We start from the raw sequence: 15,015 nt of genomic DNA, 5'->3' as shown, positions 1-15,015 counted from the left end.
CACTCTCACAGTTCCCTTTAAACTCTCGCAACCACAGAATTGTCCCTCACTCCCCAAACTCCCTGCTGTGGGAAATATAAAAATTCACAAGTTTAATCAACAATTTTAGGAAGTTCTCAGAAGAAACTGAAATTAAAACACTTCAGGCAAGGTTACTTACACAGAGCTCAGAAAATATCTGTCTATCTTGGAGATAAACAAAGTAGGATTTCAGTTTGCATTTAAAGCTAACTAAGAACCTCCAAAGCAATCAAACATTCATTTCAAGGCTGCATTTCTCTCATAGAAGTTGTAGAATTGCCATTGTAAGAGACAAAGCAAAGCCATGAAAGCGCATTCATGTGGGTGTTCCAGCTTCATTAACTGTTGTAGGAGAATAAAACTTTGAAATCAGGTCTTGATAGGTAAATAGAAAGGCTGTTTAAAGTGCCTACATTTATTATTTTAATAATCTGCAGAAATTTGTAAAACATACTTGTAATAATTGTATGCCTTACTTCAAGGCACTTTTTGCAATGAACTTCTCTTATTCATCTCATCAATAGACTTAGTAAGAAAAATACTCATGCAAACATTAGGAATCTTTTCCCTCAGCACATAAATAAATATCTGCAAGGTCAGATGTAACCACCTGACCTGACTACTCACCTAGACTCCCTTCTAATCAACCCAGAGAAACATCCTTCTGTAGCAATCATCTGAAGTGAGTCAGTCTCCAGAAGTACTAATTTCTCTTCTTGATTACAAAGAATTTAAACAAATAGCTTAGATTAAGACATCCACATGATGGCTTTCTAAAAAGAGGGGAAAAACAACTTTTCTCACCTAACTTTGAATATTTGCAAACTAGGAACCTAAAATTAGTGGCTATTTCTGAATAGAAAGACACAATCTTGGAAACACAGCTGTTACTGCTTAGCTTTGCACATTGTCTTTGAAAGGCCAGTGCTGGGGGCAAATCAGTTAACGGTAATTTTACTGAACTTTCTTTCTCACACTAGATATACCAGGATACAGGTAAATTTGAGAATATTTACTACATTGACCCTATAATATGTTTGGGTTTGTTCTGTTGTTCAGTAATGACACTGTATGAAAACTGACAAACTTTGAGATTCTTTACTAAATTAAGAGTCTTAGCAGTGTCTAAATCCTCTCTTTGACACCAAACACAGACTGGAAGAGATGAAGCTCAGCATCTTATATCCATCTGCAGCTGCATCCTGGAGAGCCTCCAGTCCTTACCATGGCAGACAGTGATGACAGCATCTGCAGTTTAAAGCAGTGGCACTTTCAGTTTTTAGCAGCCAAACTAACACAACTATGGTGGCAGTGTAAGATTAAATACTTCATTGGGTAAAGGAAGAACAAACAGGAAAAATCTACTTGCATTAAGAAGAATGTGTAAAGAGAAACATTTGTTTTATGTTCTGTCCCTCCCACATAGCACTGACAGATTTTCTCAAGGTTGTAAATCCTACACCATTTCCTTTACCATATCATTAATAGCTTAACCATCTTGCTGAAGCTCTGGGTGGGTGTGTGCAGGGCTGGGAGGGGAACAGTCATGGAGCAGACACCTGATAAAGAACCTTTCAGGCAAAGAACACCACAGCTGTAAGCAATCATTTAAAAAGAAAGTCTTAAAACCAATTCATGGAAAAACATTGGGCAACCAGCCCTACTTATACATGATATCATTTTGCACTTTGAAAACATTATAGGCAAAGGTTCATATCCTGATAATCAGAAGTTTTGTAATTGTGCATTATTGTTTTGTTGGGTTTTTTTGTTTTGCTGTTTGGATGAGTACAAACAAAAACCCCACACCTGATTTTTTTGAGAGTAGAGAAAACACAGAAACTAGATGGGGACGTGACCCAAAACTTTCTTGTGTTTGTTTGCTTCCAGGGTTGTACAGTTTCTTTGATAGTTTCATTGCAGCTCCTCCCCTGCATCTGGATAAAGGGATTACATACAAGTTTCCATCTTCCTGATCACCAAATGAATAATCACTTTGTTTAGAGGTTACTAGGGCACCAGACACTGAATTCATAAATCCATACCCCTTACCCATGATCGCTAATTTTTTATGAGGTAAACAGCTGAATACCAGCAACTACCAAGATCCTTTGTGCCTCTGAAACATTAGCAGAATTGTTTCAAGTGCTATTTGCAGAATACTGTATGACAACTATGACCAAGTTCCTTATTTTTAGAATATTATAAACACATTCCTAAGGAAAGCTTTGAAGGATTCCCCCCCGCTCCAAGAAAGACCTACAAATTCAGATCAGTGGGTTTGCAGCTGGATAATCACCACGGGACTGAGATATTTCACAGACAGACAGACTGACTTAAATTTCCATCAAAATGGGCAGTACACGCAGGATTAAGTATGCACAAAGCCAGACTAGTTACATGTCTCTTGCAACAATGCTAAACCTCCCTGTTGTCTATATTTGCACAAGCCTCCCAAGATGCCTTTGTTGCTTCTCTTTCAGATGATTAAAAGAATCTCCATCATCTGCTGAGTGTTCCAGTTCTACTATGTACCACTTAAAATACAGGATATTGCTTTTACCCCCTCCTTATTCCTCCCTCATATCACAATCCACAGGCAAGCACCTGTTAAAAGTTCAGTACAGTTCTTGCTTGATTTAAAGCTGTGTGAACCAACAGCTATACAAATAACTGCTCTCATATTTCTCTAGTCTTTTTCCTTGCTGTTCTCTTCCAGCTACGCTTACTTTCTACTCCCCCTTTTCTCTGGTTGGTAACTCTTAATTTCCATTCAATGACCACTTGTTTCAGCGGTCAGCATATGCCCTGTCAAAAAAGGACTAACCTGATGCAGTCTCCTCTCAGAGGAAGGGTTACAGTCAGAAAACTTTGCTTAATGCAGGATTGAGAGGTGGATGGGTTGCTTTGCTTGTTGAGTATTTTTTCAATACAACTTTTCCTCTAAAGAAGGCCTTGCTGAATGGCTCAGTTCTCAAACTGCTCCACAGAACTAAGTATGCATTGAGTACATTTTCTGCCAATTTGTCTCCTCTCTTAAGCTACTTCCTACCACCTTTGTTTATTTTTCTCCTTTCAGTTTTTTTCCCCCTTGTCCTCTGTTCTTCCTCTGTCACACCCTTTCTGTCCCATGTTTCATCTTTCACAAATCCTGGATTTTCTACATCCCCCAGGACTACAGAATATTTTTCAAGTCAAATACTTTTAATTGTTTTCCTCTATACCCCATACATATCCACCCTCAGAACTCAGATATTTTTCTGAAAAGGTCTTCGCCTGTCTCCACTCTGATATGCAGTGAGGCATCTCAGTGATGGTAACAAAGTAAATACATGCAAGTATTCAGGAGCAAGAAAATACTGTAAGTCTAACCAGAAAAGTGCTTGAAGATGAAAGGTTTTGTTAGATTAGTTAACCATTGCTATTTAAGCTCAAACTATTAGCCAGCTCAGTACAGGGAAGCTCTCACTCCTCACCTGCCTATGCACTTGCTACACTAGAACAAGCACAGATGTTGCCCCAAATTGTGCTCAAAATCCCTTCTAATGTGAGCTGCTGATCTGAAAAGGCAGACTTAGCTTAAACAATTTGTCAATATTCCTTTGTACCTATAGTCAGTTATATGACAGTCCAAGGTAACAGCGAGAACACATCATGTTGATGTAACATGAATACTATAGCAGTTTCCAGGAACATGTTTTGTCTATGTTGCAGCAACAGTCATGTTGCACTTGGTGTGATCACACAGCGTGTACTAAAGAAACACAGACTGTGTTTACTTAATTAATAAATACTTAAAACAGAAGACTACACCCCAATGTTGCAAAAGTTTTGGTAATTGCCGTGCATCCTGTTTATCCCTCTGTCCGAGGAAGTAGCACAAGTAGCATGAAAGAGGTGAAGCAAAGACACTATAAAAACAAACCCTAAACATGAGTTGTTAGCTGCTTTTTGCATTGCCCATGATTTTATTGGCATTATCTAAATAACATTGAGGGACGACTCGCCTCCTAATCTACCTCCATCAGTTTTTGAAATGAAAGTCAGGTACCCCATACCTTATACTTTCTCCCTGCCCCAAAACTGGGAGCAGAAGCATGGAAGAGGTATCTTATTTTGAGGAAAAAAGGACATCTAATGTAACCATTAGCAGAATTCTGGGTTTAGCACACATATGACCTTGAAATTTTGCTAAATCAATATCTTCTGTTTACCTACACCATGAAAAAACTCTTTTAACCAGAATTGTATGAGTTAAGCGAGGCTCTATCTTTTCCTCAACTGCCACATTCCAGAGGTTTCTGAAATATCCAGTTATCTTTTGCTTGTTCACTCGTTATACAAGGAACTCATTATGACATTCACCATTGTCACTTAGGTTACATATTTTCTGTGGAGTAATATATATTGAGCTCACCAGGAAAGTTACTGTACTCTGACAAAAGGTAGCTATGTTTGTATGTTTTTTCATTTTCTTCTACAGCCCATGAAACTCATGTTACATTTAGGGATGTTTCATATATAAATAGTATTAAAATAGGTGAAATATGCCAAGATGTAGACATGAGTGTTCCTAAATTCATGAGGTTAAATAAGAAGCATCATTTAACACGTTCCAACTTTTAAACTCCTTGAAATGTAGAACTCGGGTACCTATCTCAAAAAAGAGAAGTGACAGGCATTATACAAAGTCATGTCTAATCAACGAAATCTGTACACAGAACACCAATAATTATACACTTAGAAAATAAGATCCAACGAATACAGCAGTAACCACAGAAGTCAGTGGAATTCTTTCTGTGGTTTTCATGTAGTGCTATTTTTAATGAAGGTGTCACTTAATTAGTACACATCAAAAAAACAATCAATCAGTGCTGGAAGGGCTGAGAAACAGTAACATCAGCCACCTGTAGCAGATGAACCACATTTATTATGACAACTTCTCTGCTGATCTGCTGCTGCCAGCCGACTCCCATCAGCACAGCAGAAAATAGGCACTGTCCTAGATTCAACATGTACAACAGCCCCATGTGCGTTGCACTCATATTCTTTGATCCAGGCCTGACACAGGTTGCTGCTAGATTCTCTCCATCACATACAGGAGCAAATTCCCCTTCTGGCTTCTTTACAACCTACTTTTTTGCTGGGGAAAACAAATGTTTGCTATGCTTCTGTATTCCTGCTTAGGAAGCAAAAAGACTTTCACCTCTTGGTTGTAATGCTTTAAAAAACATGAGAAAATTGAAGAGTTTGAGGATCTATACAGCTAAAGTACCAATTAGAGTTTAAGACTAAACATTGCTCAAACTGTTCAATGCCACAAAGACAGGAAGATTACACAGATTTCTAGAGTGTTATCTCATTTTCTTTCTATTGTACATGTGTCCAAACAAAAAAAGAAAAATCTGTCTATACCTATCTCCATATTGTGTCCTCAAATGCCTAGCTGCAGCTTCCAATGACACTTCCAAATTTAGCCATGACAGTGAAGAAAGGGACTGATAGATAAAAATAAGCCCAGTCCCAAACAGGGACAGTACAATTCTCTGGTAGCCCTTTATTATACAAGACAATGCAGGCTTCAGGACATGCAGATTTTGCATGCAATCTGACAAGCACAACATTCCTTTGTACTTCATGCTGAAGTAAACAGCCTCACACTACTGTCATCCATTGTCTATCATTAACAGAGGTAATGGAACAAAATCAGGATAGTATTTTAGGTAGACAGAATCTGAAACTAACAATTCAGAGGTATTTAGCAGTAGGCTTTTAGCCTGTGAAAAGAAAACAAACAAACAAACCAACCAGCCTCTACTTGTGACTTCAGTTCTCATATGCTTCTTTCAAGGTATCATAGCCTAAATATGAATATAGAAATCCAATCTGACACACTGGAGCACAAGCTCACTCCCCCTTCAGTTTTTGAGATCAACTTCTAACTGTGTACCATCTGCCAGCCCTTCACAAAAGACAGAGGCCATCCTAGTACATTAATTCCTGCAGCAATTTTGTTGCAACGAAACTACCCAGCTCCATCACTTTGTTTTAATCTCTTAGACTGGTTCATATTTATTTCATGGATGTATAGCAACAAAAAGGTCAATCTAGAAACTTAATGCACTCATACAGATTTAAGGAAACAGAGCATACATTTTCCGCTAAACTTGGACTACAATGAAAAAGGCTAAGCTAACAGCTACTAACGTAACAGATAAAAAAAATAAGTTCTGATCTGACAGCAAGCTCTAAAACTAGTTATTGGGAGGATCAGCACTAGCAAGAGCTTCTGTGCAGTTCACTAGCTGATTTTGAAACTGAAACATCTCTTAATGGTATTGAGCCCCAGAAAGATACAGAAAAGTAACAGTCAGTAAGCCATCACTATGTCACATCAGGGCAGCTCAAAATCACCTTCTTCTAATGAAAGATTTGAAAGAGGAGATTACAACCAAATGCCATGCCATGGTATATTTATAGTTTTCTGGCATTCCCTTCGATACAGCAAGGTCTCTGCTCTCTTCCCTCACCCGCAGTCAGAGGGGCGGGGAGGACACTGTCTCTCTCCGGCACTTGGTCCTGCCCAAACAGGAAAGTGCCCGGCAGTCAGGCTCAGACTGCCCGAGCGCTCCAGCAAAAACTGTACAGTCCCTCAAATTACCCTTGCAGTTAATTTCCGTAAGTCGCACTAATATATTTTCAATACCAAAAACATTTTCAATGTTCCCATTTTCTTAATACTCAGCATTTAAAGACAACAGAGAACTCCAGATCCCAACAAGAGACCTGCTTGTTAAACTTGATTCTTAGTTAAACTGTATTTTTTTTAACTGTATTTTTTAAATTGTTAAGTGCAAATTATTTCAAATTAATTCTATTGTTGTTTTGCTTCTTATTGTCATATTGCTATCCAGACTTTGGGCCTGGTAAACTTAGCCAACTTCTTGTTTCATTTTGGTTTATCAAAGTGTAAATGTGAAGTTGTGGAGCCTGCCCAGCTTCCCATGTTAGTCTCCATCCTTAAAACAAATAAAAGATCACCTATTGCTCTGAAACAGTTCGTAAAGAACAAGTTCTGCACCAAAGCAGCTGTAAGATTTTTTTGGCATGCACACTACTTCTACAAAAACATTGCCCTTCTAAACCCTTCTACGCACAAGACCTTCAAATAATTTTCACTTCAGAACAATCTTGAATTGTTTATTTTATATTTCTTATTAGTTCATCACCTGTTACCAAAATTAGTTGACACAGCACGACATCTAAGTCACAGGCAAGCCAGCTCCCATACTCACTAAGGCTCAAATCCCCTCCAGGTGAGGATCAAGATCCTCTTTAATGGAAGACCCTGCTCTTAATAGCAGTTTCCTGCTCTTTAATATATAAATATTAAATAATCGAGTCTTAAAGGTACCTCAGTCTCAAATCACCTACAATCTCTGTGATGTTCCTCTACTACTGTCCTATGTTACATGCAGTTTTGCTATCCCCAACTCCAAGGCTCAGGCTCAAAGCTCACAGCTGACTTGCTCAGCTTCCACATGTTCTTCAGTCTTCCAAGATGACTGGGCATTAGACTCCCAAAACAACTAATACCAGCTTCTGTGGATGGCAATATTTACTCCTTGTTTATACAGAATTTAACTTTGATTCTTAAAACTTACATTTTTCTTTCTTTCAGGTTCCTTTGCTCCCTGTTCAGGCTGTGAACCTTCATCAGGTGGTACTGTTAAGCGTAACCTACAGACATTCATCTGAAAGAAAAACAAAGACTTGCTTTTAGATTTGTGTGTTACAAAAATTTATTTTAATAACTTGCTTCACAGAATGAACTGTACTAACATTCCAGTTTTAATTTACTATTTTCTACCTTCTGCCATATAGCTGACAAAATTTTTAAAGGTTGGAGGTGTTTGGCAAGAAATAATTCAAGGGCATCCCCATAGTTACATACCTGAAATAGCGAAAATCCATTTCAATCAACAACATGTTCTTATGTACTCATAAATGACATTGAGAGCCAAGATAGAAGAACAATGAACATCATTTTCTAGTTTCTCAGTTTTGTTTGCAGATTTGGCATACGTTTAATCTTCAGAAGGGATTATTTAAAAACACAAAGTATATTCTGGAGTGAATGCCTCTTTTCTGTTCAGTATATATCCAAGTATTTGATCCAAGGATAACTCAGTACTGTAATTCCACTGCATGTGAATAGGAATATTACTGAAATCTGATATGTACAAGTTGTTTGTAAAAATTAAGCTTCAAAATGCTTCAGAGAAAGTTTAAGAGGTATTGTTTCCTATGTGATTTCAGAAAAGCCATTCTCTTGCTGAGCAAACAAGCGAACAGGGTTGATACTTTTCTATCCCCAACTGCAGTTTGCCTTGCTTTTGGCTGAGAGATCTTTGGTGTAATATTTTCAAAGCAACACATTTCATACAAGAAATTTGGTTAAAACTTTGTCTTAGTCCTATTCAAGAGACATTTTTGCAGAAAACAACTACAAGTCCTAGATGGAGCATAGCAAATAATGAAATGAGAAATTTGCCTGTCAAATTTGAAGCTGCACAATACCTTCCTGTGAAATCCCAGCTGTCTGTTGACAACAAACAGAGCTCAAAGCTCTTCCTCAAAATGTCTAAAATATCTCTTTCATGATTACTGTGGGCCATAACCACTGTTCTTTGATGGCCCAGCATCTCATCTGACCTAGATCTCTCTGGTTTCTCCTAACTATTTACCTCCAGTCATGCTGAACGTGTACCTTCTCTCTGAACTACACCTTTCCATTGCACTTGCCCAAGCTCAAAGCTCATGTCTTGATCATTACAGCACTTCCTTTTGCCTTGAAAATGGCAGTCATGTTCTGCTCACAGGCATTCAGAGTACAGCAGCAGAGTCCTTTTCATAGACCCCAAATTTTACCATTTTATAATTCACTTCTTCCAACTGTCTCATATCAGTTAAGCTAACTTGACTTCACTTTCAAGGCTCCTTACAACATAACCTCCTCAGAGCACCTCTATTCAGCATCACGACAAGGATTCCTGTTTTCCCTGTTTCCAAACAATGGACCTTTTTCAACTTTTCAAACGAGCTTTAACTTTTTCTTCTTCCCAAGCAAAAGCAATTGAAGAGCTATCTGCAAATATCTGCAGCAACTTCACTATTTTTCTTCCAGCCGTTCTTTAAACCTGTTGAGATGACAAATCAACAGTGTTTAGATTACTGGTATGTCGTCAACTGTATTAAAAAATGCTACTTTGTATTGCCTTCTATCTTCCTCTCGCAGTTTGGTCTTTTAGGTCTGCAAGGCCTTCTACCAATAAAGGAACAAAGTCCTGAGATACAGATAAAGTACCTATAAATTATGTGAGCTCTGTCTGTATTATAAAGAAGGAAAAAAAAAGTTGTCTATAGTAAGATCAAGGTGAAATATAACCTACTCTTTAGACACATCTGTGGAGGCTACTTTTTGTGCAGTGGGCTCCTCGCCATTAATTCATCATTTAGCTGTATCCTAGCAAATTTAGAACAAGAGGCCATGGAGAAAGCGACATAAAACCCCCAAAACTTAGTATAAAAGCAGGGTATGCTTTCATATTTGCTAAAGAATTCTGAAACAATGAAATGCATTTTGAAATCATGAATTGTTGCACATTGGCTTTTGACACCAATTGACCACTATGTATGTTCTGAGTACACCAGACTCTCCCCATATACTGCAGAAGCTGGAGGTGCTCTCTGCTTACAAGTTAGATATCAAGATATATTAATACTGAACTCCTCAATTTTGGAGCTTGTTGATTCTTAAGGTAATTAATACCACCTTTTCTCACCTATTTAATTTCCATTTCTCCCTGCTCTTTCTTTCCATTAGCTTAGCAAAGCTCTTTCCTCTTAAAACATGCCTGTTCACACCATGGAGGAATGCCAGACTCTGTTTCCCTTCATGTAGGCAAAGAAAGACAAACCAGAGCCATAAATAGGAAATAAGACTGGATTTGTGCTGTGCAGGAAGCGATAGACAAGGCCAACCTTTTCTTACAGTGATTTCAAAATGAAGGAAAACTGGACTAAAAGGAATGAAAGAATTGTTAGGAGACATGAAAAAATACCTCAAATAAATAGAAACAGATAATGACTGGCTACTCAAAATTAGGAGAAATGGAGTTGTGTATGATTCTCTGAAGCTGGCAAATGGCTTGCCTGTTAGTATGGGACTAATTATAACCAACATACTTACAGATTCACAGTGCAGTGACTGTAAATAAGTAATTATCCCTGTACCTGTATACCAGGTAGTGAATTATGACTGCCTGCCACGTTACAGCAATTGATGTGTTACAGGGTTACTATGAAGGAAATCATAGAAGCCCAACACAGATGGCAGTCAAATCATTAATTTATATTTCCAACCTAGTTGTTATAACAGTAATTTGTTGAGACTAAAAAACACTGTACAATCAAAAGATTGTTATAATTTAAATTGTTTTTCTTGCCCTTTTCGCATTGTCTTCTCTATTACCTCCCAAATAACTTTCCCCCGCCCCCCGCTCCCTCATTTCCACTCTAGTTCCTTACTTTTAAAACACTTTTAAAAACACTTTTAAAACAGTATCATATGTTTGGCACTATTTCTGATACACAATAAAGTTTTAATGCTTTACTTTGCAGCCTGTTGCATGCAAATGCCAAACAGAGGGTGGCATTGACAATCATTTAAGGATTCCAGCCTTGAAGTCATGCCCAGTGAGGCTTGTACTGCAGCAGCAAAGTACCACCCAATTCCTCACTAGGACAAACTTATACAGCCTGTACTCTTGCTATTGTTTATAACAATAGGACTTCCTCAGCACCCCTGGGAAACAGCAGCAAACATATAAAGTAGCCATTCACTTCTGCTCCTTCTGGGCCACAGATGATGCACTCTACCTCAGAACAGAACTACAGATCAATCTGTTAAAATTCAAGAACGCTATAAAGATTGGAAGGGAAAAACAACAGGCACTGATTTTTTCCTCTAACTCCAGAAGCAATTATGAATACTGTACCTATACTGTTCTTGCTATGCAGTGCTTCCTGAAGAAGCAACTTGCCCATTTGCCGGCAAGTTTACTTGACCAAATGAATGAGCAGGCTCAGATGGAAATCGCAGCAAGCCCTCCTCCAACGGCAAAACACTGCTGCAGTGATGCCTTAAAATGGAAGTGAAATCGTAACAGGAAGAGCCTCAACTCACTGCCAAACAGTGGCAGAATAATGTGCAACTGAGGCTGAAGGAGTAATTTCCAGAAACAAATTTGGTTGTGCAGAGAGAGAGCAGGGAGGAGAACGAAAGAGAACTCCCCTAGCTGTCATTCAATTTTACTTCAATTGCTGACTGGCAGTAAGAACAAGTGAGGAAAAACAGGGACAGACAGGTCTTCCACCCTACCTTTATGTCATTGACATTATAACTTTGCGAGCATAACTTTTTAAAAGAAGATGAGCCAGCTATCATGTTTTCTAGACTATCGGATTTTAGTCTGATTTGCAGCATCTGTAGCTTTGGCAAGCCAACAATATAAATAATCTTAATTGTGCCAACATTTTATGTTTGCTCCTGGCTTTTTGACACCAACAACCCACGAGCAGTATTTCCAAAGCTCATCCGACATAATTTATGAAACAAATATGCAGACAGGAAAACAAAGACTAACAGGTTCAGCCCAGCACGACACAGGACAGCAAAAGTTTGCCGAGTGCAACAGAAATTAACAGGTGAAGACACACTCTTCTGCCAAATTTCTAAGAGGCTAGTGGGACAGCATAGACGAGAGCTACCACAATATGGCAGTTAACAAAAAAGACAATCTAGGTTAGTTAAAAGCGTTAAAAATTCACAGCCCAGACCCACAATCCACATTCATGTTTACCATCCTACCGAAATCACTAGGGTGCAACTTAAAACAAATACAGATGACAGATTCAGTTTGAGTAATGTTCTTCAGCCAGTTCTTGCCCCTCTTCTAAAAAATAAAGCACCCAGAAAGGCATTGAATCATAGTTAACTATGTACTGAAATAATTACAGAGCTAGCATGAAAATAATGAACAATGTTTTTATAGAATAACCAAAGTTACCAGTATAGCAACAGAAAAATACAAGCTGTTCTACTAACAACTAGTCCCATTCTAAGACATTTGCAGTAGCCCCACAGGGAAGATGTGGTTCAATGTTGATGTAGCTTCAAATCAGCTTTACAGTTTACATCACCAGAATTTAATATTGTTGATCTTTCTAATGTCAGATAATAAAACGGTTTGGGGAAAACACATTTGTTGAGTAAGTATCTGCTAACCTACCAGCTCAATGAACAAAAATCACTCCTTTTGCCTGAGACCCAATGTTAGCTTTAGACTTTTGAAGGTGAAAGCAGAAAAGGAGTGGGTGTTTAATTTCAGTCAGTCTTAAAAAGCAAAGAAGAAAGTATTTCTTTTGGTCATTTATCTGTTGATTAGCCTGCTCCATTTATGGGGATTCCCCACACAATTAAAGGGCACTTTTCCTGTGACCACAGGCACACAGCAACGTGACACACATCTTTCATTTATTCAGCAGTTATTCTAACTGTCTTCCTCCCCGCTTTTGACAACTCATGGTAAGGGAGTCACATTTCACTAAAAAAAAAAAGGAACAGCAGCTTGCCGGTGGGGTTTATTTGCAAATTGGGTTTTTACCAGTTTCCTTAAGAGAACATATCAAATACAGTTCATTTTACATCATCCCCGGCAAATATATCATGGGGATGAAAATAAGAAAATTATCACTTAAACACAAATTCTCTTAGATTTAACCTCTTTAAGAAATACTAAAACAGGAAAACTCAGTGGAGGAACAGAAGACATGTAGGGAACGTAACTATGATTTCCAAGACATCTTAATTTTTCCATATACATGAGCAATTTCATTTTTATGAAGGCCAGGGATTTTTTCTGTGGAAGAGGCTGACCTTCAAGTTATCGTGTAAAATATGTCAACATGACATTTTTCATTGTTTCAATTATGAACTCGTATTTTTGGAGTGTCAAAACAATCACTAAGTAATTCAAGAAGTACCATGATCACATGACTGTTTGTCTTTGTAAGGACAAGCTTATCACTTATTTTCATTTATTTCTTCACACGTGGAATGTGCACTCACAATGATAGCAGCGTGGTTACAGCAGCAAAAGAGGGCTATTTAAAGCAAGGTGGCTGTAGAGACATTCCTGCCATAGCTGCCAGAGTTTTAACAACTTTTTAAAAGCATTTCCCGATTAATCATTTCCAATGATTAATACATCATTATAATTTATCTCACTTATGAAAATTCACAAAAAATATCTGTAAGTCATACTATTCTATTTGAGGAGCTGATTATAAAAATAAATTATTATCGACATCTAAATCATTACGGTGAGCTTCCTCACGATAGATAGCGCCTGGGTAGGCAAGTTCTCAGTTGTAGATACCAAGGCGCATTTCAAGGCGGGGGAAAGTCACCAACACAAGCGCACCTTCCTCGCAGGTGTCCAGAGGAACAGCCAGAGACCAGCACTAACTAGAAACTCGCAGGACACCCCAAACGCTCTTAATTTCCCAGCACCTACTACGACCACGCAAAAAGATGTTCTCATGCACGGCAAGCTTCACTTGAAAACACCGAAAATGTGCAAGAAACAACAAAAAAAGCGCTCCGCAGGTAAACGATAAGCGTGCCGCTGCGCCCCAAGACACCGCCCGCGGGACCTCCCCACCGCCCCCTCCGCGCTGCCCCGCGCACCTTCCGCCGGGCGCGGCCGCCGTCGCCGGACGGCCGCCGCGGGGTGGTGGCGGTGACCGTGAGCCCCGAGCTGTAGCGCAGCATCCCCGCGGGCCGCCGGGCTGGCGCCGACTGCGGCTCCCTTTGGCCAGCGGCGCCGCTCCGCCCCCGCGCACATGGCCGCGGGCGGCCGCGGGGGCCGGGCTGCCGCGGCGGGGGCGGGCCGGGAAGGCGCAGCGGGACTCCGCGGAGGACGCTTCCGCGGCCCGCCCCCGTGGCACTTACGCTCCCGCGCTGGCTCTTGTGCCACAGAAGTGCCCGATTCCCTCGCGTGGGACGCTGCCCCGAGAAATTTGTCCTTGGGACGCCGAGGTCCCGGCGTTAGGGCGGCATCCCCTCTGCTCCCGGGAATTTTGGGCGTTGGGAGCGCAGCGGAGGGGGGCGGCTTTCAGGGGAGACCCAGAGCGGCCCGTATGTCACATAGCCACCGCCCGGGAAGTGGCAAACGGGGGTTAGCGAGACATTCAGTCCCGTTCTCCGGTACCCACCTCCGAGTACTCTAACGGGAGAGTGCTGTGCGAAAGCTGGACGCTGTCCTCCCCACCTTCCCAAGCGGCAATTCGTGAGCCACCCGGGCCTGTCAGGTTGTTAGCTGTGCTCCGGGAAGGGGTACCAGACTGATCAGAAAGCACCCAGACCCTAGACAGCCATGGGTGAGAGGCACAAAGCCAGTGCAGCTCAAGGCATGAGTGACAGCGTAAGCCTTAGTGCCAAAGGTGCGACCAGGAGGCAAGCCTGGTGCGCTGGAGCTGGCTGGCCCTCAGCCAGATTGCAGGTGTGGACTTCAGCATTTCAGATGCTCTCAGCTCTTCTGGGATCTGGGCTGAGGGAACAACCGTAACCCTACACTGCTGTACGCAGGCCTAGGCGCACGCACACCTTCATCTGCAGCCTTGTGCATCTGTCATGAGCAGTACGTTCCTCGGTAATCAAATGAATTACAACCAAAGGAGATGCTTTTGTTTGAAAGAAATTGTAGAGCAAATACCTATAGCAACATTTTTGAAATAGATTATCCTTTGTCTCCATGTAATTATCTTGAAATAATTAAGACGAGAAAACACAGTCATGGCTATGCAACATCCTTGCCTGTTACGATGTTAATGATCATGCTGCTATAGCTATATGCTGGTTGCCGATAT

General features: G+C 40.2%; 1 protein-coding gene across 1 annotated transcript in view; it reads right to left on the bottom strand.

Annotated features, from left to right (window-relative positions):
- MYZAP (myocardial zonula adherens protein) overlaps nt 1-13,918 on the bottom strand; it is a gene marked incomplete at both ends in the record, with an annotated part of 44,682 nt that extends 30,764 nt beyond the window's left edge. The window contains 2 exons of the mRNA XM_082004937.1: nt 7,686-7,775; nt 13,835-13,918. Of these exons, the coding sequence (XP_081861063.1) occupies nt 7,686-7,775; nt 13,835-13,918 (174 nt within the window). The remainder of the gene's footprint in view (nt 1-7,685; nt 7,776-13,834) is intronic.
- Nucleotides 13,919-15,015: the final 1,097 nt, after the last annotated feature.

This window comes from Phaethon aethereus (genome assembly GCF_964289735.1).
Source record: "Phaethon aethereus genome assembly, chromosome: 12".
Lineage (NCBI taxonomy): Eukaryota > Metazoa > Chordata > Aves > Phaethontiformes > Phaethontidae > Phaethon > Phaethon aethereus.
The sequence above is the reverse complement of the archived record's forward strand: the minus strand, read 5'-3'. Positions and strand labels throughout refer to the sequence as shown.